The sequence below is a fragment of the Heterodontus francisci genome, unplaced genomic scaffold (assembly GCF_036365525.1).
Source record: "Heterodontus francisci isolate sHetFra1 unplaced genomic scaffold, sHetFra1.hap1 HAP1_SCAFFOLD_969, whole genome shotgun sequence".
Taxonomy (NCBI): Eukaryota; Metazoa; Chordata; class Chondrichthyes; order Heterodontiformes; family Heterodontidae; genus Heterodontus; species Heterodontus francisci.
Genome location: NW_027140564.1, coordinates 34344 through 61675, shown reverse-complemented (window position 1 = coordinate 61675; position 27332 = coordinate 34344). Strand labels below are relative to the sequence as shown.

The following is a 27332-nucleotide window of genomic DNA, read 5'->3' as shown; positions in this document are numbered from 1 at the left end:
AACTCTCCTACACACACACTGTGTAATATATAGAGGGTTAAACTCTCCTACACACACACTGTGTAATATATACAGAGTTAAACTCTCCTGCACACACACTGTGTAATATATACAGAGTTAAACTCTCCTACACACACACTGTGTAATATATACAGAGTTAAACTCTCCGACACACACACTGTGTAATATATACAGAGTTAAACTCTCCTACACACACACTGTGTAATATATACAGGGTTAAACTCTCCGACACACACACTGTGTAATATATACAGAGTTAAACTCTCCTACACACACACTGTGTCATATATACAGAGTTAAACTCTCCTACACACACACTGTGTAATATATACAGAGTTAATCTCTCCTCCACACATACTGTGTAATATATACAGAGTCAAACACTCCTACACACACACTGTGTAATATATACAGAGTTAAACTCTCCGACACACACACTGTGTAATATATACAGAGTTAAACACTCCTACACACACACTGTGTAATATATACAGAGTTAAACTCTCCTACACACACACTGTGCAATATATAGAGGGTTAAACTCTCCTACACACACACTGTGCAATATATACAGGGTTAAACTCCCCTACACACGCACTGTGTAATATATACAGAGTTAAACTCTCCTACACAAACACTGTGTAATATATACAGAGTTAAACTCTCCTACATACATACTCTGTAACATATACAGGGTTAAACTCTCCTACACACACTGTGTAATATATACAGAGTTAAACTCTCCTACACACACACTGTGTAATATATACAGAGTTAAACTCTCCTACACACACACTGTGTAATATATACAGAGTTAAACTCCCCTACACACACACTGTGTAATTTATACAGGGTTAAACTCTCCAACACACACACTGTGTAATATATACAGAGTTAAACTCTCCTACACACACACTGTGTAATATATACAGAGTTAAACTCTCCGACACACACACTGTGTAATATATACAGAGTTAAACTCCCCTACATACACACTGTGTAATATATACAGAGTTAAACTCTCCAACACACACACTGTGTAATATATAGAGGGTTAAACTCTCCTACACACACACTGTGTAATATATACTGAGTTAAACTCTCCGACACACACACTGTGTTATATATACAGAGTTAAACTCTCCTACACACACACTGTGTAATATATACAGAGCTAAACTCTCCTACACACACACTGTGTAATATATACAGAGTTAAACTCTCCGACACACACACTGTGTAATATATACAGAGTTAAACTCTCCTACACACACACTGTGTAATATATACAGAGTTAAACTCCCCTACACACACACTGTGTCATATAAACAGAGTTAAACTCTCCTACACACACACTGTGTAATATATACAGAGTTAAACTCTCCTACACACACACTGTGTAATATATACAGAGTTAAACTCTCCTACACACACACTGTGTAATATATACAGAGTTAAACTCTCCTACACACACACTGTGTAATATATACAGAGTTAAACTCTCCTGCACACACACTGTGTAATATATACAGAGTTAAACTCCCCTACACACACACTGTGTAATATATACAGAGTTAAACTCTCCTACACACACACTGTGTAATATATACAGAGTTAAACTCTCGTACACACACACTGTGTAATATATTCAGAGTTAAACTCCCCGACACGCACACTGTGTAATATATACAGAGTTAAGCTCTCCTACACACACACTGTGTAATATATACAGAGTTAAACTCTCCTACACACACTGTGTAATATATACAGAGTTAAACTCTCCTACACACACACTGTGTAATATATAGAGGGTTAAACTCTCCTACACACACACTGTGTAATATATACAGAGTTAAACTCTCCTGCACACACACTGTGTAATATATACAGAGTTAAACTCTCCTACACACACACTGTGTAATATATACAGAGTTAAACTCTCCGACACACACACTGTGTAATATATACAGAGTTAAACTCTCCTACACACACACTGTGTAATATATATAGGGTTAAACTCTCCGACACACACACTGTGTAATATATACAGAGTTAAACTCTCCTACACACACACTGTGTCATATATACAGAGTTAAACTCTCCTACACACACACTGTGTAATATATACAGAGTTAATCTCTCCTCCACACATACTGTGTAATATATACAGAGTCAAACACTCCTACACACACACTGTGTAATATATACAGAGTTAAACTCTCCGACACACACACTGTGTAATATATACAGAGTTAAACTCTCCTACACACACACTGTGTAATATATACAGAGTTAAACTCTCCTACACACACACTGTGTAATATATACAGAGTTAAACTCTACTACACACACACTGTGTAATATATACAGAGTTAAACTCCCCTACACACACACTGTGTAATATATACAGAGTTTAACTCTCCTACACACACACAGTGTAATATATACAGAGTTAAACTCTCCTACACATACACTGTGTAATATATACAGAGTCAAACTCCCCTACACACACACTGTGTAATATATACAGAGTTAAACTCTCCTACACACACACTGTGTAATATATACAGAGTTAAACTCTCCTACACACACACTGTGTAATATATACAGAGTTAAACTCTCCTCCACACACACTGTGTAATATATACAGAGTTAAACTCTCCTACACACACACTGTGTAATATATACAGAGTTAAACTCTCCTCCACACACACTGTGTAATATATACAGAGTTAAACTCTCCTACACACACACTGTGTAATATATACTGAGTTAAACTCTCCTACACACACACTGTGTAATATATACAGAGTTAAACTCTCCTACAGACACACTGTGTAATCTATACAGAGTTAAACTCTCCGACACACACACTGTGTAATATATACAGAGTTAAACTCTCCTACACACACACTGTGTAATATATACAGAGTTAAACTCTCCTACACACACACTGTGTAATATATACAGAGTTAAACTCTCCTACACACACACTGTGTAATATATACAGAGTTAAACTCTCCTACACACTCACTGTGTAATATATACAGAGTTAAACTCTCCTACACACACACTGTGTAATATATACAGGGTTAAACTCTCCGACACACACACTGTGTAATATATACAGAGTTAAACTCTCCTACACACACACTGTGTAATATTTACAGGGTTAAACTCTCCGACACACACACTGTGTAATATATACAGAGTTAAACTCTCCTACACACACACTGTGTAATATATACAGAGATAAACTCCCCTACACACACACTGTGTAATATATACAGAGTTAAACTCTCCTACACCCACACTGTGTAATATATACAGAGTTAAACTCTCCTACACACTCACTGTGTAATATATACAGAGTTAAACTCTCCTACACACACACTGTGTAATATATGCAGAGTTAAACTCTCCTACACACACACTGTGTAATATATACAGAGTTAAACTCTCCTACACACACACTGTGTAATATATACAGAGTTAAACTCTCCTACACACACACTGTGTAATATATACAGAGTTAAACTCTCCTACACACACACTGTGTAATATATACAGAGTTAAACTCTCCTACACACACACTGTGTAATATATACAGAGTTAAACTCTCGTGCACACACACTGTGTAATATATACAGAGTGAAACTCTCCTACACACACTGTGTAATATATACAGAGTTAAACTCTCCTACACACACACTGTGTAATATATACAGGGTTAAACTCCCCTACACACACACTGTGTAATATATACAGAGTTAAACTCCCCTACACACACACTGTGTAATTTATACAGGGTTAAACTCTCCAACACACACACTGTGTAATATATACAGAGTTAAACTCTCCTACACACACACTGTGTAATATATACAGAGTTAAACTCTCCGACACACACACTGTGTAATATATACAGAGTTAAACTCCCCTACATACACACTGTGTAATATATACAGAGTTAAACTCTCCAACACACACACTGTGTAATATATAGAGGGTTAAACTCTCCTACACACACACTGTGTAATATATACTGAGTTAAACTCTCCGACACACACACTGTGTTATATATACAGAGTTAAACTCTCCTACACACACACTGTGTAATATATACAGAGCTAAACTCTCCTACACACACACTGTGTAATATATACAGAGTTAAACTCTCCTACACACACACTGTGTAATATATACAGAGTTAAACTCTCCTACACACACACTGTGTAATATATACAGAGTTAAACTCTCCTACACACACACTGTGTCATATATACAGAGTTAAACTCTCCTACACACACACTGTGTAATATATACAGAGTTAAACTCTCCGACACACACACTGTGTAATATATACAGAGTTAAACTCTCCTACACACACACTGTGTAATATATACAGAGCTAAACTCTCCTACACACACACTGTGTAATATATACAGAGTTAAACTCTCCTGCACACACACTGTGTAATATATACAGAGTTAAACTCCCCTACACACACACTGTGTAATATATACAGAGTTAAACTCTCCTACACACACACTGTGTAATATATACAGAGTTAAACTCTCGTACACACACACTGTGTAATATATTCAGAGTAAAACTCCCCGACACGCACACTGTGTAATATATACAGAGTTAAACTCTCCTACACACACACTGTGTAATATATACAGAGTTAAACTCTCCTGCACACACACTGTGTAATATATACAGAGTTAAATTCTCCTACACACACACTGTGTAATATATACAGAGTTAAACTCTCCTGCACACACACTGTGTAATATATACAGAGTTAAACTCTCCTACACACACTGTGTGATATATACAGAGTTAAACTCTCCTACACACACACTGTGTAATATATACAGAGTTAAACTCTCCTACACACACACTGTGTAATATATACAGAGTTAAACTCTCCGACACACACACTGTGTAATATATACAGAGTTAAACTCTCCTACACACACACTGTGTAATATATACAGGGTTAAACTCTCCGACACACACACTGTGTAATATATACAGAGTTAAACTCTCCTACACACACACTGTGTCATATATACAGAGTTAAACTCTCCTACACACACACTGTGTAATATATACAGAGTTAATCTCTCCTCCACACATACTGTGTAATATATACAGAGTCAAACTCTCCTACACACACACTGTGTAATCTTCAGAGTTAAACTCTACGACACACACACTGTGTAATATATACAGAGTTAAACTCTCCTACACACACACTGTGTAATATATACAGAGTTAAACTCTCGTGCACACACACTGTGTAATATATACAGAGTGAAACTCTCCTACACACACTGTGTAATTTATACAGAGTTAAACTCTCCTACACACACACTGTGTAATATATACAGGGTTAAACTCCCCTACACACACACTGTGTAATATATACAGAGTTAAACTCCCCTACACACACACTGTGTAATTTATACAGGGTTAAACTCTCCAACACACACACTGTGTAATATATACAGAGTTAAACTCTCCTACACACACACTGTGTAATATATACAGAGTTAAACTCTCCGACACACCCACTGTGTAATATATACAGAGTTAAACTCCCCTACTTACACACTGTGTAATATATACAGTGTTAAACTCTCCAACACACACACTGTGTAATATATAGAGTGTTAAACTCTCCTACACACACACTGTGTAATATATACTGAGTTAAACTCTCCGACACACACACTGTGTTATATATACAGAGTTAAACTCTCCTACACACACACTGTGTAATATATACAGAGCTAAACTCTCCTACACACACACTGTGTAATATATACAGAGTTAAACTCTCCGACACACACACTGTGTAATATATACAGAGTTAAACTCTCCTACACACACACTGTGTAATATATACAGAGTTAAACTCTCCTACACACACACTGTGTCATATATACAGAGTTAAACTCTCCTACACACACACTGTGTAATATATACAGAGTTAAACTCTCCTACACACACACTGTGTAATATATACAGAGTTAAACTCTCCTACACACACACTGTGTAATATATACAGAGTTAAACTCTCCTACGCACACACTGTGTAATATATACAGAGTTAAACTCTCCTGCACACACACTGTGTAATATATACAGAGTTAAACTCCCCTACACACACACTGTGTAATATATACAGAGTTAAACTCTCCTACACACACACTGTGTAATATATACAGAGTTAAACTCTCGTACACACACACTGTGTAATATATTCAGAGTTAAACTCCCCGACACGCACACTGTGTAATATATACAGAGTTAAACTCTCCTACACACACACTGTGTAATATATACAGAGTTAAACTCTCCTACACACACACTGTGTAATATATACAGAGTTAAATTCTCCTACACACACACTGTGTAATATATACAGAGTTAAACTCTCCTACACACACACTGTGTAATATATACAGAGTTAAACTCTCCTACACACACTGTGTAATATATACAGAGTTAAACTCTCCTACACACACACTGTGTAATATATACAGATTTAAACTCTCCTACACACACACTGTGTAATATATACAGAGTTAAACTCTCCGACACACACACTGTGTAATATATACAGAGTTAAACTCTCCTACACACACACTGTGTAATATATACAGGGTTAAACTCTCCGACACACACACTGTGTAATATATACAGAGTTAAACTCTCCTACACACACACTGTGTCATATATACAGAGTTAAACTCTCCTACACACACACTGTGTAATATATACAGAGTTAATCTCTCCTCCACACATACTGTGTAATATATACAGAGTCAAACTCTCCTACACACACACTGTGTAATATATACAGAGTTAAACTCTCCGACACACACACTGTGTAATATATACAGAGCTAAACTCTCCTACACACACACTGTGTAATATATACAGAGTTAAACTCTCCTACACACACACTGTGCAATATATAGAGGGTTAAACTCTCCTACACACACACTGTGTAATATATACAGGGTTAAACTCCCCTACACACGCACTGTGTAATATATACAGAGTTAAACTCTCCTACACAAACACTGTGTAATATATACAGAGTTAAACTCTCCTACATACATACTCTGTAATATATACAGGGTTAAACTCTCCTGCACACACTGTGTAATATATACAGAGTTAAACTCTCCTACACACACACTGTGTAATATATACAGAGTTAAACTCTCCAACACACACACTGTGTAATATATAGAGGGTTAAACTCTCCTACACACACACTGTGTAATATATACTGAGTTAAACTCTCCGACACACACACTGTGTTATATATACAGAGTTAAACTCTCCTACACACACACTGTGTAATATATACAGAGCTAAACTCTCCTACACACACACTGTGTAATATATACAGAGTTAAACTCTCCGACACACACACTGTGTAATATATACAGAATTAAACTCTCCTACACACACACTGTGTAATATATACAGAGTTAAACTCTCCTACACACACACTGTATCATATATACAGAGTTAAACTCTCCTACACACACACTGTGTAATATATACAGAGTTAAACTCTCCTACACACACACTGTGTAATATATACAGAGTTAAACTCTCCTCCACACACACTGTGTAATATATACAGAGTTAAACTCTCCTACGCACACACTGTGTAATATATACAGAGTTAAACTCTCCTGCACACACACTGTGTAATATATACAGAGTTAAACTCCCCTACACACACACTGTGTAATATATACAGAGTTAAACTCTCCTACACACACACTGTGTAATATATACAGAGTTAAACTCTCGTACACACACACTGTGTAATATATTCAGAGTTAAACTCCCCGACACGCACACTGTGTAATATATACAGAGTTAAACTCTCCTACACACACACTGTGTAATATATACAGAGTTAAACTCTCCTACACACACACTGTGTAATATATACAGAGTTAAATTCTCCTACACACACACTGTGTAATATATACAGAGTTAAACTCTCCTACACACACACTGTGTAATATATACAGAGTTAAACTCTCCTACACACACTGTGTAATATATACAGAGTTAAACTCTCCTACACACACACTGTGTAATATATACAGATTTAAACTCTCCTACACACACACTGTGTAATATATACAGAGTTAAACTCTCCGACACACACACTGTGTAATATATACAGAGTTAAACTCTCCTACACACACACTGTGTAATATATACAGGGTTAAACTCTCCGACACACACACTGTGTAATATATACAGAGTTAAACTCTCCTACACACACACTGTGTCATATATACAGAGTTAAACTCTCCTACACACACACTGTGTAATATATACAGAGTTAATCTCTCCTCCACACATACTGTGTAATATATACAGAGTCAAACTCTCCTACACACACACTGTGTAATATATATAGAGTTAAACTCTCCGACACACACACTGTGTAATATATACAGAGCTAAACTCTCCTACACACACACTGTGTAATATATACAGAGTTAAACTCTCCTACACACACTCTGTGCAATATATAGAGGGTTAAACTCTCCTACACACACACTGTGTAATATACACAGGGTTAAACTCCCCTACACACGCACTGTGTAATATATACAGAGTTAAACTCTCCTACACAAACACTGTGTAATATATACAGAGTTAAACTCTCCTACATACATACTCTGTAATATATACAGGGTTAAACTCTCCTGCACACACTGTGTAATATATACAGAGTTAAACTCTCCTACACACACACTGTGTAATATATACAGAGTTAAACTCTCCTACACACACACTGTGTAATATATACAGAGTTAAACTCTCCTACACACACACTGTGTAATATATACAGAGTTAAACTCTACTACACACACACTGTGTAATATATACAGAGTTAAACTCCCCTACACACACACTGTGTAATATGTACAGAGTTTAACTCTCCTACACACACACTGTGTAATATATACAGAGTTAAACTCTCCTACACATACACTGTGTAATATATACAGAGTCAAACTCCCCTACACACACACTGTGTAATATATACAGAGTTAAACTCTCCTACACACACACTGTGTAATATATACAGAGTTAAACTCTCCTACACACACACTGTGTAATATATACAGAGTTAAACTCTCCTCCACACACACTGTGTAATATATACAGAGTCAAACTCTCCTACACACACACTGTGTAATATATACAGAGTTAAACTCTCCGACACACATACTGTGTAATATATAGAGGGTTAAACTCTCCTACACACACACTGTGTAATATATACAGGGTTAAACTCCCCTACACACGCACTGTGTAATATATACAGAGTTAAACTCTCCTGCACACACACTGTGTAATATATACAGAGTTAAACTCTCCTACATACATACTCTGTAATATATACAGTGTTAAACTCTCCTACACACACTGTGTAATATATACAGAGTTAAACTCTCCTACACACACACTGTGTAATATATACAGAGTTAAACTCTCCTACACACACACTGTGTAATATATACAGAGTTAAACTCTCCTACACACACACTGTGTAATATATACAGAGTTAAACTCTACTACACACACACTGTGTAATATATACAGAGTTAAACTCCCCTACACACACACTGTGTAATATATACAGAGTTTAACTCTCCTACACACACACTGTGTAATATATACAGAGTTAAACTCCCCTACACACACACTGTGTAATATATACAGAGTTTAACTCTCCTACACACACACTGTGTAATATATACAGAGTTAAACTCTCCTACATACATACTCTGTAATATATACAGGGTTAAACTCTCCTACACACACACTGTGTAATATATACAGAGTTAAACTCTCCTACACACACACTGTGTAATATATACAGAGTTAAACTCTCCTACACACACACTGTGTAATATATACAGAGTTAAACTCTACTACACACACACTGTGTAATATATACAGAGTTAAACTCCCCTACACACACACTGTGTAATATATACAGAGTTTAACTCTCCTACAGACACACTATGTAATATATACAGAGTTAAACTCTCCTACACATACACTGTGTAATATATACAGAGTCAAACTCCCCTACATACACACTGTGTAATATATACAGAGTTAAACTCTCCTACACACACACTGTGTAATATATACAGAGTTAAACTCTCCGACACACACACTGTGTAATATATACAGAGTTAAACTCTACTACACACACACTGTGTAATATATACAGAGTTAAACTCCCCTGCACACACACTGTGTAATATATACAGAGTTAAACTCTCCTACACACACACTGTGTAATATATACAGAGTTAAACTCTCCTACACACACACTGTGTAATATATACAGAGTTAAACTCTCCTACACACACACTGTGTAATATATACAGAGTTAAACTCTCCTACACACACACTGTGTAATATATACAGAGTTAAACTCTCCTACACACTCACTGTCTAATATATACAGAGTTAAACTCCCCTACACACAGACTGTGTAATATATAGAGAGTTAAACTCCCCTACACACAGACTGTGTAATATATACAGAGTTAAACTCGCCAACACACACACTGTGTAATATATACAGAGTTAAACTCTCCTACACACACACTGTGTAATATATACAGAGTTAAACTCTCCTACACACACACTGTGTAATATATACAGAGTTAAACTCTCCTACACACACTGTGTAATATATACAGAGTTAAACTCTCCTACACACACACTGTGTAATATATAGAGGGTTAAACTCTCCTACACACACACTGTGTAATATATACAGAGTTAAACTCTCCTGCACACACACTGTGTAATATATACAGAGTTAAACTCTCCTACACACACACTGTGTAATATATACAGAGTTAAACTCTCCGACACACACACTGTGTAATATATACAGAGTTAAACTCTCCTACACACACACTGTGTAATATATACAGGGTTAAACTCTCCGACACACACACTGTGTAATATATACAGAGTTAAACTCTCCTACACACACACTGTGTCATATATACAGAGTTAAACTCTCCTACACACACACTGTGTAATATATACAGAGTTAATCTCTCCTCCACACATACTGTGTAATATATACAGAGTCAAACACTCCTACACACACACTGTGTAATATATACAGAGTTAAACTCTCCGACACACACACTGTGTAATATATACAGAGTTAAACTCTCCTACACACACACTGTGTAATATATACAGAGTTAAACTCTCCTACACACACACTGTGCAATATATAGAGGGTTAAACTCTCCTACACACACACTGTGTAATATATACAGGGTTAAACTCCCCTACACACGCACTGTGTAATATATACAGAGTTAAACTCTCCTACACAAACACTGTGTAATATATACAGAGTTAAACTCTCCTACATACATACTCTGTAATATATACAGGGTTAAACTCTCCTACACACACTGTGTAATATATACAGAGTTAAACTCTCCTACACATACACTGTGTAATATATACAGAGTTAAACTCTCCTACACACACACTGTGTAATATATACAGAGTTAAACTCTCCTACACACACACTGTGTAATATATACAGAGTTAAACTCTACTACACACACACTGTGTAATATATACAGAGTTAAACTCCCCTACACACACACTGTGTAATATATACAGAGTTTAACTCTCCTACACACACACAGTGTAATATATACAGAGTTAAACTCTCCTACACATACACTGTGTAATATATACAGAGTCAAACTCCCCTACACACACACTGTGTAATATATACAGAGTTAAACTCTCCTACACACACACTGTGTAATATATACAGAGTTAAACTCTTCTACACACACACTGTGTAATATATACAGAGTTAAACTCTCCTCCACACACACTGTGTAATATATACAGAGTCAAACTCACCTACACACACACTGTGTAATATATACAGAGTTAAACTCTCCGACACACATACTGTGTAATATATACAGAGTTAAACTCTCCTACACACACACTGTGTAATATATACAGAGTTAAACTCTCCTACACACACACTGTGCAATATATAGAGGGTTAAACTCTCCTACACACACACTGTGTAATATATACAGGGTTAAACTCCCCTACACACGCACTGTGTAATATATACAGAGTTAAACTCTCCTACACACACACTGTGTAATATATACAGAGTTAAACTCTCCTACATACATACTCTGTAATATATACAGGGTTAAACTCTCCTACACACACTGTGTAATATATACAGAGTTAAACTCTCCTACACACACACTGTGTAATATATACAGAGTTAAACTCTCCTACACACACACTGTGTAATATATACAGAGTTAAACTCTCCTACACACACACTGTGTAATATATACAGAGTTAAACTCTCCTACACACACACTGTGTAATATATACAGAGTTAAACTCTCCTACACACACACTGTGTAATATATACAGAGTTAAACTCTCCTACACATACACTCTGTGATATATACAGAGTCAAACTCCCCTACATACACACTGTGTAATATATACAGAGTTAAACTCTCCTACACACACACTGTGTAATATATACAGAGTTAAACTCTCCTACACATACACTCTGTGATATATACAGAGTCAAACTCCCCTACATACACACTGTGTAATATATACAGAGTTAAACTCTCCTACACGCACACTGTGTAATATATACAGAGTTAAACTCTCCTACACACACACTGTGTAATATATACAGGGTTAAACTCTCCGACACACACACTGTGTAATATATACAGAGTTAAACTCTCCTACACACACACTGTGTCATATATACAGAGTTAAACTCTCCTACACACACACTGTGTAATATATACAGAGTTAATCTCTCCTCCACACATACTGTGTAATATATACAGAGTCAAACACTCCTACACACACACTGTGTAATATATACAGAGTTAAACTCTCCGACACACACACTGTGTAATATATACAGAGTTAAACTCTCCTACACACACACTGTGTAATATATACAGAGTTAAACTCTCCTACACACGCACTGTGCAATATATAGAGGGTTAAACTCTCCTACACACACACTGTGTAATATATACAGGGTTAAACTCCCCTACACACGCACTGTGTAATATATACAGAGTTAAACTCTCCTACACAAACACTGTGTAATATATACAGAGTTAAACTCTCCTACATACATACTCTGTAATATATACAGGGTTAAACTCTCCTACACACACTGTGTAATATATACAGAGTTAAACTCTCCTACACATACACTGTGTAATATATACAGAGTTAAACTCTCCTACACACACACTGTGTAATATATACAGAGTTAAACTCTCCTACACACACACTGTGTAATATATACAGAGTTAAACTCTACTACACACACACTGTGTAATATATACAGAGTTAAACTCCCCTACACACACACTGTGTAATATATACAGAGTTTAACTCTCCTACACACACACAGTGTAATATATACAGAGTTAAACTCTCCTACACATACACTGTGTAATATATACAGAGTCAAACTCCCCTACACACACACTGTGTAATATATACAGAGTTAAACTCTCCTACACACACACTGTGTAATATATACAGAGTTAAACTCTCCTACACACACACTGTGTAATATATACAGAGTTAAACTCTCCTCCACACACACTGTGTAATATATACAGAGTCAAACTCTCCTACACACACACTGTGTAATATATACAGAGTTAAACTCTCCGACACACATACTGTGTAATATATACAGAGTTAAACTCTCCTACACACACACTGTGTAATATATACAGAGTTAAACTCTCCTACACACACACTGTGCAATATATAGAGGGTTAAACTCTCCTACACACACACTGTGTAATATATACAGGGTTAAACTCCCCTACACACGCACTGTGTAATATATACAGAGTTAAACTCTCCTACACACACACTGTGTAATATATACAGAGTTAAACTCTCCTACATACATACTCTGTAATATATACAGGGTTAAACTCTCCTACACACACTGTGTAATATATACAGAGTTAAACTCTCCTACACACACACTGTGTAATATATACAGAGTTAAACTCTCCTACACACACACTGTGTAATATATACAGAGTTAAACTCTCCTACACACACACTGTGTAATATATACAGAGTTAAACTCTCCTACACACACACTGTGTAATATATACAGAGTTAAACTCTCCTACACACACACTGTGTAATATATACAGAGTTAAACTCTCCTACACATACACTCTGTGATATATACAGAGTCAAACTCCCCTACATACACACTGTGTAATATATACAGAGTTAAACTCTCCTACACACACACTGTGTAATATATACAGAGTTAAACTCTCCGACACACACACTGTGTAATATATACAGAGTTAAACTCTACTACACACACACTGTGTAATATATACAGAGTTAAACTCCCCTACACACACACTGTGTAATATATACAGAGTTAAACTCTCCTACACACACACTGTGTAATATATACAGAGTTAAACTCTCCTACACACACACTGTGTAATATATACAGAGTTAAACTCTCCTACACACACACTGTGTAATATATACAGAGTTAAACTCTCCTACACACACACTGTGTAATATATACAGAGTTAAACTCTCCTACACACTCACTGTGTAATATATACAGAGTTAAACTCCCCTACACACAGACTGTGTAATATATACAGAGTTAAACTCCCCTACACACAGACTGTGTAATATATACAGAGTTAAACTCGCCAACACACACACTGTGTAATATATACAGAGTTAAACTCTCCTACACACACACTGTGTAATATATACAGAGTTAAACTCTCCTACACACACACTGTGTAATATATACAGAGTTAAACTCTCCTACACACACTGTGTAATATATACAGAGTTAAACTCTCCTACACACACACTGTGTAATATATAGAGGGTTAAACTCTCCTACACACACACTGTGTAATATATACAGAGTTAAACTCTCCTGCACACACACTGTGTAATATATACAGAGTTAAACTCTCCTACACACACACTGTGTAATATGTACAGAGTTAAATTCTCCTACACACACACTGTGTAATATATACAGAGTTAAACTCTCCAACACACACACTGTGTAATATATACAGAGTTAAACTCTCCGACACACACACTGTGTAATATATACAGAGTTAAACTCTCCAACACACACACTGTGTAATATATACAGAGTTAAACTCTCCGACACACACACTGTGTAATATATACAGAGTTAAACTCTCCTGCACACACACTGTGTAATATATACAGAGTTAAACTCTCCTACACACACACTGTGCAATATATACAGAGTTAAACTCTCCTACACACACACTGTGTAATATATACAGAGTTAAACTCTCCTACACACACACTGTGTAATATATACAGGGTTAAACTCTCCTCCACACACACTGTGTAATATATACAGGGTTAAACTCTCCTACACACACTGTGTAATATATACAGAGTTAAACTCTCCTGCACACACACTGTGTAATATATACAGAGTTAAACTCTCCTACACACACACTGTGTAATATATACAGAGTTAAACTCTCCTACACACACACTGTGCAATATATACAGGGTTAAACTCTCCGACACACACACTGTGTAATATATACAGGGTTAAACTCTCCTACACACACACTGTGTAATATATACAGAGTTAAACTCTCCTACACACTCACTGTGTAATATATACAGAGTTAAACTCTCCTACACACACACTGTGTAATATATACAGAGTTAAACTCTCCTACACACTCACTGTGTAATATATACAGAGTTAAACTCTCCTACACACACACTGTGTAATATATACAGAGCTAAACTCTCCTGCACACACACTGTGTAATATATACAGAGTTAAACTCTCCTACACACTCACTGTGTAATATATACAGAGTTAAACTCTCCTACACACACACTGTGTAATATATACAGAGTTATCTCTCCTACACACTCACTGTGTAATATTTACTGGCTGAGACTCTCATTGCCATGTGCTTTTCGATAAACACATCTTTATTTATTCACAGCTGAGAATTAAATATTCCACTGGTGGGCCCGTTGCTAACGCTTCAATCACACTGTTCAACTCAGCCAAACCCGGTTCACAGATAGTAACCTCAGATCAGAACGGGATTGCATCATTCTCAATGGATACCTCATCCTGGGAGGCTGATCCCGTCACCTTCATGGTGAGCTCAGTTCCATCACGTCACTGAGCAGTATGGCGGCAGCATTGTAATGTGATCCCAATAATGGATAATATGTGGGGGTTTACAGAGGGTATCAGGGTCTGAGTGGATAATGAGAGGGGGTTTATAGAGGGTATCAGGGACTGAGTGGATAATGAGAGGGGGTTTATAGAGGGTATCAGGGACTGAGTGGATAATGAGAGGGGGTTTATAGAGGGTATCAGGGACTGAGTGGATAATGAGAGGGGGTTTATAGAGGGTATCAGGGTCTGAGTGGATAATGAGAGGGGGTTTATAGAGGGTATCAGGTACTGAGTGGATAATGAGAGGGGGTTTATAGAGGGTATCAGGGTCTGAGTGGATAATGAGAGGGGGTTTATAGAGGGTATCAGGGTCTGAGTGGATAATGAGAGGGGGTTTATAGAGGGTATCAGGGTCTGAGTGGATAATGAGAGGGGGTTTATAGAGGGTATCAGGGACTGAGTGGATAATGAGATGGGGTTTACAGAGGGTATCAGGGACTGAGTGGATAATGAGAGGGGGTTTATAGAGGGTATCAGGGTCTGAGTGGATAATGAGAGGGGGTTTATAGAGGGTATCAGGGACTGAGTGGATAATGAGAGGGGGTTTATAGAGGGTATCAGGGTCTTAGTGGATAATGAGAGGGGGTTTATAGAGGGTATCAGGGACTGAGTGGATAATGAGAGGGGGTTTATAGAGGGTATCAGGGACTGAGTGGATAATGAGAGGGGGTTTATAGAGGGTATCAGGGACTGAGTGGATAATGAGAGGGGGTTTATAGAGGGTATCAGGTACTGAGTGGATAATGAGAGGGGGTTTATAGAGGGTATCAGGGACTGAGTGGATAATGAGAGGGGGTTTATAGAGGGTATCAGGGTCTGAGTGGATAATGAGAGGGGGTTTATAGAGGGTATCAGGGACTGAGTGGATAATGAGAGGGGGTTTATAGAGGGTATCAGGTACTGAGTGGATAATGAGAGGGGGTTTATAGAGGGTATCAGGGACTGAGTGGATAATGAGAGGGGGTTTATAGAGGGTATCAGGTACTGAGTGGATAATGAGAGGGGGTTTATAGAGGGTATCAGGGACTGTGGATAATGAGAGGGGGTTTATAGAGGGTATCAGGGACTGTGGATAATGAGAGGGGGTTTATAGAGGGTATCAGGGACTGAGTGGATAATGAGAGGGGGTTTATAGAGGGTATCAGGGTCTGAGTGGATAATGAGAGGGGGTTTATAGAGGGTATCAGGGTCTGAGTGGATAATGAGAGGGGGTTTATAGAGGGTATCAGGGTCTGAGTGGATAATGAGAGGGAGTTTATAGAGGGTATCAGGGACTGTGGATAATGAGAGGGGGTTTATAGAGGGTATCAGGGTCTGAGTGGATAATGAGAGGGAGTTTATAGAGGGTATCAGGGACTGAGTGGATAATGAGAGGGGGTTTATAGAGGGTATCAGGGACTGAGTGGATAATGAGAGGGGGTTTATAGAGGGTATCAGGGTCTGAGTGGATAATGAGAGGGGGTTTATAGAGGGTATCAGGGTCTGAGTGGATAATGAGAGGGGGTTTATAGAGGGTATCAGGGACTGTGGATAATGAGAGGGAGTTTATGGAGGGTATCAGGGACTGAGTGGATAATGAGAGGGGGTTTATAGAGGGTATCAGGGACTGAGTGGATAATGAGAGGGGGTTTATAGAGGGTATCAGGGTCTGAGTGGATAATGAGAGGGGGTTTATAGAGGGTATCAGGGTCTGAGTGGATAATGAGAGGGGGTTTATAGAGGGTATCAGGTACTGAGTGGATAATGAGAGGGGGTTTATAGAGGGTATCAGGGTCTGAGTGGATAATGAGAGGGGGTTTATAGAGGGTATCAGGCTCTGAGTGGATAATGAGTGGGGGTTTATAGAGGGTATCAGGGACTGAGTGGATAATGAGAGGGGGTTTATAGAGGGTATCAGGCTCTGAGTGGATAATGAGAGGGGGTTTATAGAGGGTATCAGGGTCTGAGTGGATAATGAGAGGGGGTTTATAGAGGGTATCAGGGACTGAGTGGATAATGAGAGGAGGTTTATAGAGGGTATCAGGGACTGAGTGGATAATGAGAGGGGGTTTATAGAGGGTATCAGGGACTGAGTGGATAATGAGAGGGGGTTTATAGAGGGTATCAGGGACTGAGTGGATAATGAGAGGGGGTTTATAGAGGGTATCAGGGACTGAGTGGATAATGAGAGGGGGTTTATAGAGGGTATCAGGGACTGAGTGGATAATGAGAGGGGGTTTATAGAGGGTATCAGGGACTGTGGATAATGAGAGGGGGTTTATAGAGGGTATCAGGGTCTGAGTGGATAATGAGAGGGGGTTTATAGAGGGTATCAGGTCTGAGTGGATAATGAGAGCGGGTTTATAGAGGGTATCAGGGTCTGAGTGGATAATGAGAGGGGGCTTATAGAGGGTATCAGGGTCTGAGTGGATAATGAGAGGGGGTTTATAGAGGGTATCAGGGTCTGAGTGGATAATGAGAGGGGGTTTATAGAGGGTATCAGGGACTGAGTGGATAATGAGAGGGGGTTTATAGAGGGTATCAGGGACTGAGTGGATAATGAGAGGGGGTTTATAGAGGGTATCAGGGTCTGAGTGGATAATGAGAGGGGGCTTATAGAGGGTATCAGGGTCTGAGTGGATAATGAGAGGGGGTTTATAGAGGGTATCAGGGACTGAGTGGATAATGAGAGGGGGTTTATAGAGGTTATCAGGGACTGAGAGGATAATGAGAGGGGGTTTATAGAGGGTATCAGGTACTGAGTGGATAATGAGAGGGGGTTTATAGAGGGTATCAGGGACTGAGTGGATAATGAGAGGGGGTTTATAGAGGGTATCAGGGACTGAGTGGATAATGAGAGGGGGTTTATAGAGGGTATCAGGTACTGAGTGGATAATGAGAGGGGTTTTATAGAGGGTATCAGAGTCTGAGTGGATAATGAGAGGGGGTTTGTAGAGGGTATCAGGGACTGAGTGGATAATGAGAGGGGGTTTATAGAGGGTATCAGGGACTGAGTGGATAATGAGAGGGGGTTTATAGAGGGTATCAGGTACTGAGTGGATAATGAGAGGGGTTTTATAGAGGGTATCAGGGTCTGAGTGGATAATGAGAGGGGGTTTGTAGAGGGTATCAGGGACTGAGTGGATAATGAGAGGGGGTTTATAGAGGGTATCAGGGTCTGAGTGGATAATGAGAGGGGGTTTATAGAGGTTATCAGGGACTGAGTGGATAATGAGAGGGGGTTTATAGAGGGTATCAGGGTCTGAGTGGATAATGAGAGGGGGTTTATAGAGGGTATCAGGGTCTGAGTGGATAATGAGAGGGGGTTTATAGAGGGTATCAGGTACTGAGTGGATAATGAGAGGGGGTTTATAGAGGGTATCAGGGACTGAGTGGATAATGAGAGGGGGTTTATAGAGGGTATCAGGGACTGAGTGGATAATGAGAGGGGGTTTATAGAGGGTATCAGGTACTGAGTGGATAATGAGAGGGGGTTTATAGAGGGTATCAGGGTCTGAGTGGATAATGAGAGGGGGTTTATAGAGGGTATCACGTACTGAGTGGATAATGAGAGGGGGTTTATAGAGGGTATCAGGGACTGAGTGGATAATGAGAGGGGGTTTATAGAGGGTATCAGGGTCTGAGTGGATAATGAGAGGGGGTTTCGAGGGTATCAGGATCTGAGTGGATAATGAGAGGGGGTTTATAGAGGGTATCAGGTACTGAGTGGATAATGAGAGGGGGTTTATAGAGGGTATCAGGGACTGAGTGGATAATGAGAGGGGGTTTATAGAGGGTATCAGGTACTGAGTGGATAATGAGAGGGGTTTTATAGAGGGTATCAGGGTCTGAGTGGATAATGAGAGGGGGTTTCGAGGGTATCAGGATCTGAGTGGATAATGAGAGGGGGTTTATAGAGGGTATCAGGGACTGAGTGGATAATGAGAGGGGGTTTATAGAGGGTATCAGGGTCTGAGTGGATAATGAGAGGGGGTTTATAGAGGGTATCAGGGTCTGAGTGGATAATGAGAGGGGGTTTATAGAGGGTATTAGGGTCTGAGTGGATAATGAGAGGGGGTTTATAGAGGGTATCAGGGTCTGAGTGGATAATGAGAGGGGGTTTATAGAGGGTATCAGGGACTCAGTGGATAATGAGAGGGGGTTTATAGAGGGTATCAGGTACTGAGTGGATAATGAGAGGGGGTTTATAGAGGGTATCAGGTACTGAGTGGATAATGAGAGGGGGTTTATAGAGGGTATCAGGGTCTGAGTGGATAATGAGAGGGGGTTTATAGAGGGTATCAGGGACTGAGTGGATAATGAGAGGGGGTTTATAGAGGGTATCAGGTACTGAGTGGATAATGAGAGGGGGTTTATAGAGGGTATCAGGGACTGAGTGGATAATGAGAGGGGGTTTATAGAAGGTATCAGGGACTGAGTGGATAATGAGAGGGGATTTATAGAGGGTATCAGGGACTCAGTGGATAATGAGAGGGGGTTTATAGAGGGTATCAGGTACTGAGTGGATAATGAGAGGGGGTTTATAGAGGTATCAGGGACTGAGTGGATAATGAGAGGGGGTTTATAGAGGGTATCAGGTACTGAGTGGATAATGAGAGGGGGTTTATAGAGGGTATCAGGGACTGAGTGGATAATGAGAGGGGGTTTATAGAGGGTATCAGGGACTGAGTGGATAATGAGAGGGGGTTTATAGAGGGTATCAGGGACTGAGTGGATAATGAGAGGGGATTTATCGAGGGTATCAGGGACTCAGTGGATAATGAGAGGGGGTTTATAGAGGGTATCAGGTACTGAGTGGATAATGAGAGGGGGTTTATAGAGGGTATCAGGGACTGAGTGGATAATGAGAGGGGGTTTATAGAGGGTATCAGGGTCTGAGTGGATAATGAGAGGGGGTTCTTTAGAGGGTATCAGGGACTGTGGATAATGAGAGGGGGTTTATAGAGGGTATCAGGGACTGAGTGGATAATGAGAGGGGGTTTATAGAGGGTATCAGGGACTGAGTGGATAATGAGAGGGGGTTTATAGAGGGTATCAGGGACTGAGTGGATAATGAGAGGGGGTTTATAGAGGGTATCAGGGACTGAGTGGATAATGAGAGGGGGTTTATAGAGGGTATCAGGTACTGAGTGGATAATGAGAGGGGGTTTATAGAGGGTATCAGGGTCTGAGTGGATAATGAGAGGGGGTTTATAGAGGGTATCAGGGTCTGAGTGGATAATGAGAGGGGGTTTATAGAGGGTATCAGGGTCTGAGTGGATAATGAGAGGGGGTTTATAGAGGGTATCAGGTACTGAGTGGATAATGAGAGGGGGTTTATAGATGGTATCAGGGACTGAGTGGATAATGAGAGGGGAATTTATAGAGGGTATCAGGGTCTGAGTGGATAATGAGAGGGGGTTTATAGAGGGTATCAGGGACTGAGTGGATAATGAGAGGGGGTTTATAGAGGGTATCAGGGACTGAGTGGATAATGAGAGGGGGTTTATAGAGGGTATCAGGGACTGAGTGGATAATGAGAGGGGGTTTATAGAGGGTATCAGGTACTGAGTGGATAATGAGAGGGGGTTTATAGAGGGTATCAGGTACTGAGTGGATAATGAGAGGGGGTTTATAGAGGGTATCAGGTACTGATTGGATAATGAGAGGGGGTTTATAGAGGGGATCAGGTACTGAGTGGATAATGAGAGGGGGTTTATAGAGGGTATCAGGTACTGAGTGGATAATGAGAGGGGGTTTATAGAGGGTATCAGGGTCTGAGTGGATAATGAGAGGGGGTTTATAGAGGGTATCAGGGTCTGAGTGGATAATGAGAGGGGGTTTATAGAGGGTATCAGGGTCTGAGTGGATAATGAGAGGGGGTTTATAGAGGGTATCAGGTACTGAGTGGATAATGAGAGGGGGTTTATAGAGGGTATCAGGGACTGAGTGTATAATGAGAGGGGGTTTATAGAGGGTATCAGGGTCTGAGTGGATAATGAGAGGGGGTTTATAGAGGGTATCAGGTACTGAGTGGATAATGAGAGGGGGTTTATAGAGGGTATCAGGGTCTGAGTGGATAATGAGAGGGGGTTTATAGAGGGTATCAGGGACTGAGTGGATAATGAGAGGGGGTTTATTGAGGGTATCAGGGTCTGAGTGGATAATGAGAGGGGGTTTATAGAGGGTATCAGGGTCTGAGTGGATAATGAGAGGGGGTTTATAGAGGGTATCAGGGTCTGAGTGGATAATGAGAGGGGGTTTATAGAGGGTATCAGGGTCTGAGTGGATAATGAGAGGGGGTTTATAGAGGGTGTCAGGGACTGAGTGGATAATGAGAGGTGGTTTATAGAGGGTATCAGGGTCTGAGTGGATAATGAGAGGGGGTTTATAGATGGTATCAGGGACTGAGTGGATTATGAGAGGGGGTTTATAGAGGGTATCAGGGTCTGAGTGGATAATGAGAGGGGGTTTATAGAGGGTATCAGGGACTGAGTGGATAATGAGAGGGGGTTTATAGAGAGTATCAGGGATTGAGTGGATAATGAGAGGGGGATTTATAGAGGGTATCAGGGACTGAGTGGATAATGAGAGGGGGTTTATAGAGAGTATCAGGGACTGAGTGGATAATGAGAGGGGGATTTATAGAGGGTATCAGGGTCTGAGTGGATAATGAGAGGGGGTTTATAGAGGGTATCAGGGTCTGAGTGGATAATGAGAGGGGGTTTATAGAGGGTATCAGGGACTGAGTGGATAATGAGAGGGGGTTTATAGAGGGTATCAGGGACTGAGTGGATAATGAGAGGGGGTTTATAGAGGGTATCAGGGTCTGAGTGGATAATGAGAGGGGGTTTATAGAGGGTATCAGGGTCTGAGTGGATAATGAGAGGGGGTTTATAGAGGGTATCAGGGTCTGAGTGGATAATGAGAGGGGGTTTATAGAGGGTATCAGTGTCTGAGTGGATAATGAGAGGGGGTTTATAGAGGGTCTCAGGGTCTGAGTGGATAATGAGAGGGGGTTGATAGAGGGTATCAGGTACTGAGTGGATAATGAGAGGGGGTTTATAGAGGGTATCAGGGTCTGAGTGGATAATGAGAGGGGGTTGATAGAGGGTATCAGGTACTGAGTGGATAATGAGAGGGGGTTTATAGAGGGTATCAGGTACTGAGTGGATAATGAGAGGGGGTTTATAGAGGGTATCAGGGACTGAGTGGATAATGAGAGGGGGCTTATAGAGGGTATCAGGGTCTGAGTGGATAATGAGAGGGGGTTTATAGAGGGTATCAGGGACTGAGGGGATAATGAGAGGGGGTTTATAGAGGGTCTCAGGGTCTGAGTGGATAATGAGAGGGGGTTTATAGAGGGTATCAGGGTCTGAGTGGATAATGAGAGGGGGTTTATAGAGGGTATCAGGGACTGAGGGGATAATGAGGGGGTTTATAAAGGGTATCAGGTACTGAGTGGATAATGAGAGGGGGTTTATAGAGGGTATCAGGGTCTGAGTGGATAATGAGAGGGGGTTTATAGAGGGTATCAGGGACTGAGTGGATAATGAGAGGGGGTTTATAGAGGGTATCAGGGACTGAGTGGATAATGAGAGGGGGTTTATAGAGGGTATCAGGGTCTGAGTGGATAATGAGAGGGGGTTTATAGAGGGTATCAGAGTCTGAGTGGATAATGAGAGGTCGTTTATGGAGGGTATCACGGTCTGAGTGGATAATGAGAGGGGAATTTATAGAGGGTATCAGGGACTGAGTGGATAATGAGAGGGGGTATATAGAGGGTATCAGGTACTGAGTGGATAATGAGAGAGGGTTTATAGAGGGTATCAGGGACTGAGTGGATAATGAGAGGGGGTTTATAGAGGGTATCAGGTACTGAGTGGATAATGAGAGGGGGTTTATAGAGGGTATCAGGGACTGAGTGGATAATGAGAGGGGGTTTATAGAGGGTATCAGGGTCTGAGTGGATAATGAGATGGGGTTTATAGAGGGTATCAGGGTCTGAGTGGATAATGAGAGGGGGTTTATAGAGGGTATCAGGGACTGAGTGGATAATGAGAGGGGGTTTATAGAGGGTATCAGGGTCTGAGCGGATAATGAGAGGGGGTTTATAGAGGGTATCAGGGACTGAGTGGATAATGAGAGGGGGTTTATAGAGGGTATCAGGGTCTGAGTGGATAATGAGAGGGGGTTTATAGAGGGTATCAGGGTCTGAGTGGATAATGAGAGGGGGTTTATAGAGGGTATCAGGGACTGAGTGGATAATGAGAGGGGGTTTATAGAGGGTATCAGGGACTGAGTGGATAATGAGAGGGGGTTTATAGAGGGTATCAGGGACTGAGTGGATAATGAGAGGGGGTTTATAGAGGGTATCAGGGTCTGAGTGGATAATGAGAGGGGGTTTATGGAGGGTATCAGGGTCTGAGTGGATAATGAGAGGGGGTTTATAGAGGGTATCAGGGTCTGAGTGGATAATGAGAGGGGAATTTATAGAGGGTATCAGGGACTGAGTGGATAATGAGAGGGGGTTTATAGAGGGTATCAGGTACTGAGTGGATAATGAGAGGGGGTTTATAGAGGGTATCAGAGTCTGAGTGGATAATGAGAGGGGGTTGATGGAGGGTATCAGGGTCTGAGTGGATAATGAGAGGGGGTTTATAGAGGGTATCAGGGTCTGAATGGATAATGAGAGGGGGTTTATAGAGGGTATCAGGGTCTGAGTGGATAATGAGAGTGGGAATTTATAGAGGGTATCAGGGACTGAGTGGATAATGAGAGGGGGTTTATAGAGGGTATCAGGGTCTGAGTGGATAATGAGAGGGGGTTTATGGAGGGTATCAGGGTCTGAGTGGATAATGAGAGAGGGTTTATAGAGGGTATCAGGGTCTGAGTGGATAATGAGAGGGGGTTTATAGAGGGTATCAGGGACTGAGTGGATAATGAGAGGGGGTTTATAGAGGTATCAGGTACTGAGTGGATAATGAGAGGGGGTTTATAGAGGGTATCAGGGACTGAGTGGATAATGAGAGGGGGTTTATAGAGGGTATCAGGTACTGAGTGGATAATGAGAGGGGGTTTATGGAGGGTATCAGGGTCTGAGTGGATAATGAGAGGGGGTTTATAGAGGGTATCAGAGTCTGAGTGGATAATGAGAGGGGGTTTATGGAGGGTATCAGGGTCTGAGTGGATAATGAGAGGGGGTTTATAGAGGGTATCAGGGACTGAGTGGATAATGAGAGGGGGTTTATAGAGGGTATCAGGGACTGAGTGGATAATGAGAGGGGGTTTATAGAGGGTATCAGGGACTGAGTGGATAATGAGAGGGGGTTTATAGAGGGTATCAGAGTCTGAGTGGATAATGAGAGGGGGTTTATAGAGGGTATCAGGGTCTGAGTGGATAATGAGAGGGGGTTTATGGAGGGTATCAGGGTCTGAGTGGATAATGAGAGGGGGTTTATAGAGGGTATCAGAGTCTGAGTGGATAATGAGAGGGGGTTTATGGAGGGTATCAGGGTCTGAGTGGATAATGAGAGGGGGTTTATAGAGGGTATCAGGGACTGAGTGGATAATGAGAGGGGGTTTATAGAGGGTATCAGGGTCTGAGTGGATAATGAGAGGGGGTTTATAGAGGGTATCAGAGTCTGAGTGGATAATGAGAGCGGGTTTATAGAGGGTATCAGGGACTGAGTGGATAATGAGAGGGGGTTTATAGAGGGTATCAGAGTCTGAGTGGATAATGAGAGGGGGTTTATAGAGGGTATCAGAGTCTGAGTGGATAATGAGAGGGGGTTTATAGAGGGTATCAGGGTCTGAGTGGATAATGAGAGGGGGTTTATAGAGGGTATCAGGGACTGAGTGGATAATGAGAGGGGGTTTATAGAGGGTATCAGGGACTGAGTGGATAATGAGAAGGGGGTTTATAGAGGGTATCAGGGTCTGAGTGGATAATGAGAGGGGGTTTATAGAGGGTATCAGGGACTGAGTGGATAATGAGACGGGGTTTATAGAGGGTATCAGGGACTGAGTGGATAATGAGAGGGGGTTTATAGAGGGTATCAGGGACTGAGTGGATAATGAGAGGGGGTTTATAGAGGGTATCAGGGACTGAGTGGATAATGAGAGGGTGTTTATAGAGGGTATCAGGGTCTGATTGGATAATGAGAGGGGGTTTATAGAGGGTATCAGGGTCTGAGTGGATAATGAGAGGGGGTTTATAGAGGGTATCAGGTACTGAGTGGATAATGAGAGAGGGTTTATAGAGGGTATCAGGGACTGAGTGGATAATGAGAGGGGGTTTATAGAGGGTATCAGGGACTGAGTGGATAATGAGAGGGGGTTTATAGAGGGTATCAGGGACTGAGTGGATAATGAGAGGGGGTTTATAGAGGGTATCAGGGTCTGAGTGGATAATGAGAGGGGGTTTATAGAGGGTATCAGGGACTGAGTGGATAATGAGAGGGGGTTAATAGAGGGTATCAGGGACTGAGTGGATAATGAGAGGGGGTTTATAGAGGGTATCAGGGACTGAGTGGATAATGAGAGGGGGTTTATAGAGGGTATCAGGGACTGAGTGGATAATGAGAGGGGGTTTATAGAGGGTATCAGGGACTGAGTGGATAATGAGAGGGGGTTTATAGAGGGTATCAGGGACTGAGTGGATAATGAGAGGGGGTTTATAGAGGGTATCAGGGACTGAGTGGATAATGAGAGGGGGTTTATGGAGGGTATCAGGGTCTGAGTGGAAAATGAGAGGGGAATTTATAGAGGGTATCAGGGACTGAGTGGATAATGAGAGGGGGTTTATAGAGGGTATTAGGTACTGAGTGGATAATGAGAGGGGGTTTATAGAGGGTATCAGGGACTGAGTGGATAATGAGAGGGGGTTTATAGA

At 40.6% G+C, this 27332-nt stretch overlaps 1 protein-coding gene across 1 annotated transcript in view; it reads left to right on the top strand.

The window, feature by feature from the left end:
• Positions 1-27332, top strand: part of LOC137360135 (alpha-2-macroglobulin-like) — a gene marked incomplete at its 3' end in the record, with an annotated part of 212639 nt that overhangs the window by 164691 nt on the left and 20616 nt on the right. The window contains exon 11 of the mRNA XM_068025692.1: positions 16215-16376. Coding sequence (XP_067881793.1) covers positions 16215-16376 — 162 coding nt within the window. The remainder of the gene's footprint in view (positions 1-16214; positions 16377-27332) is intronic.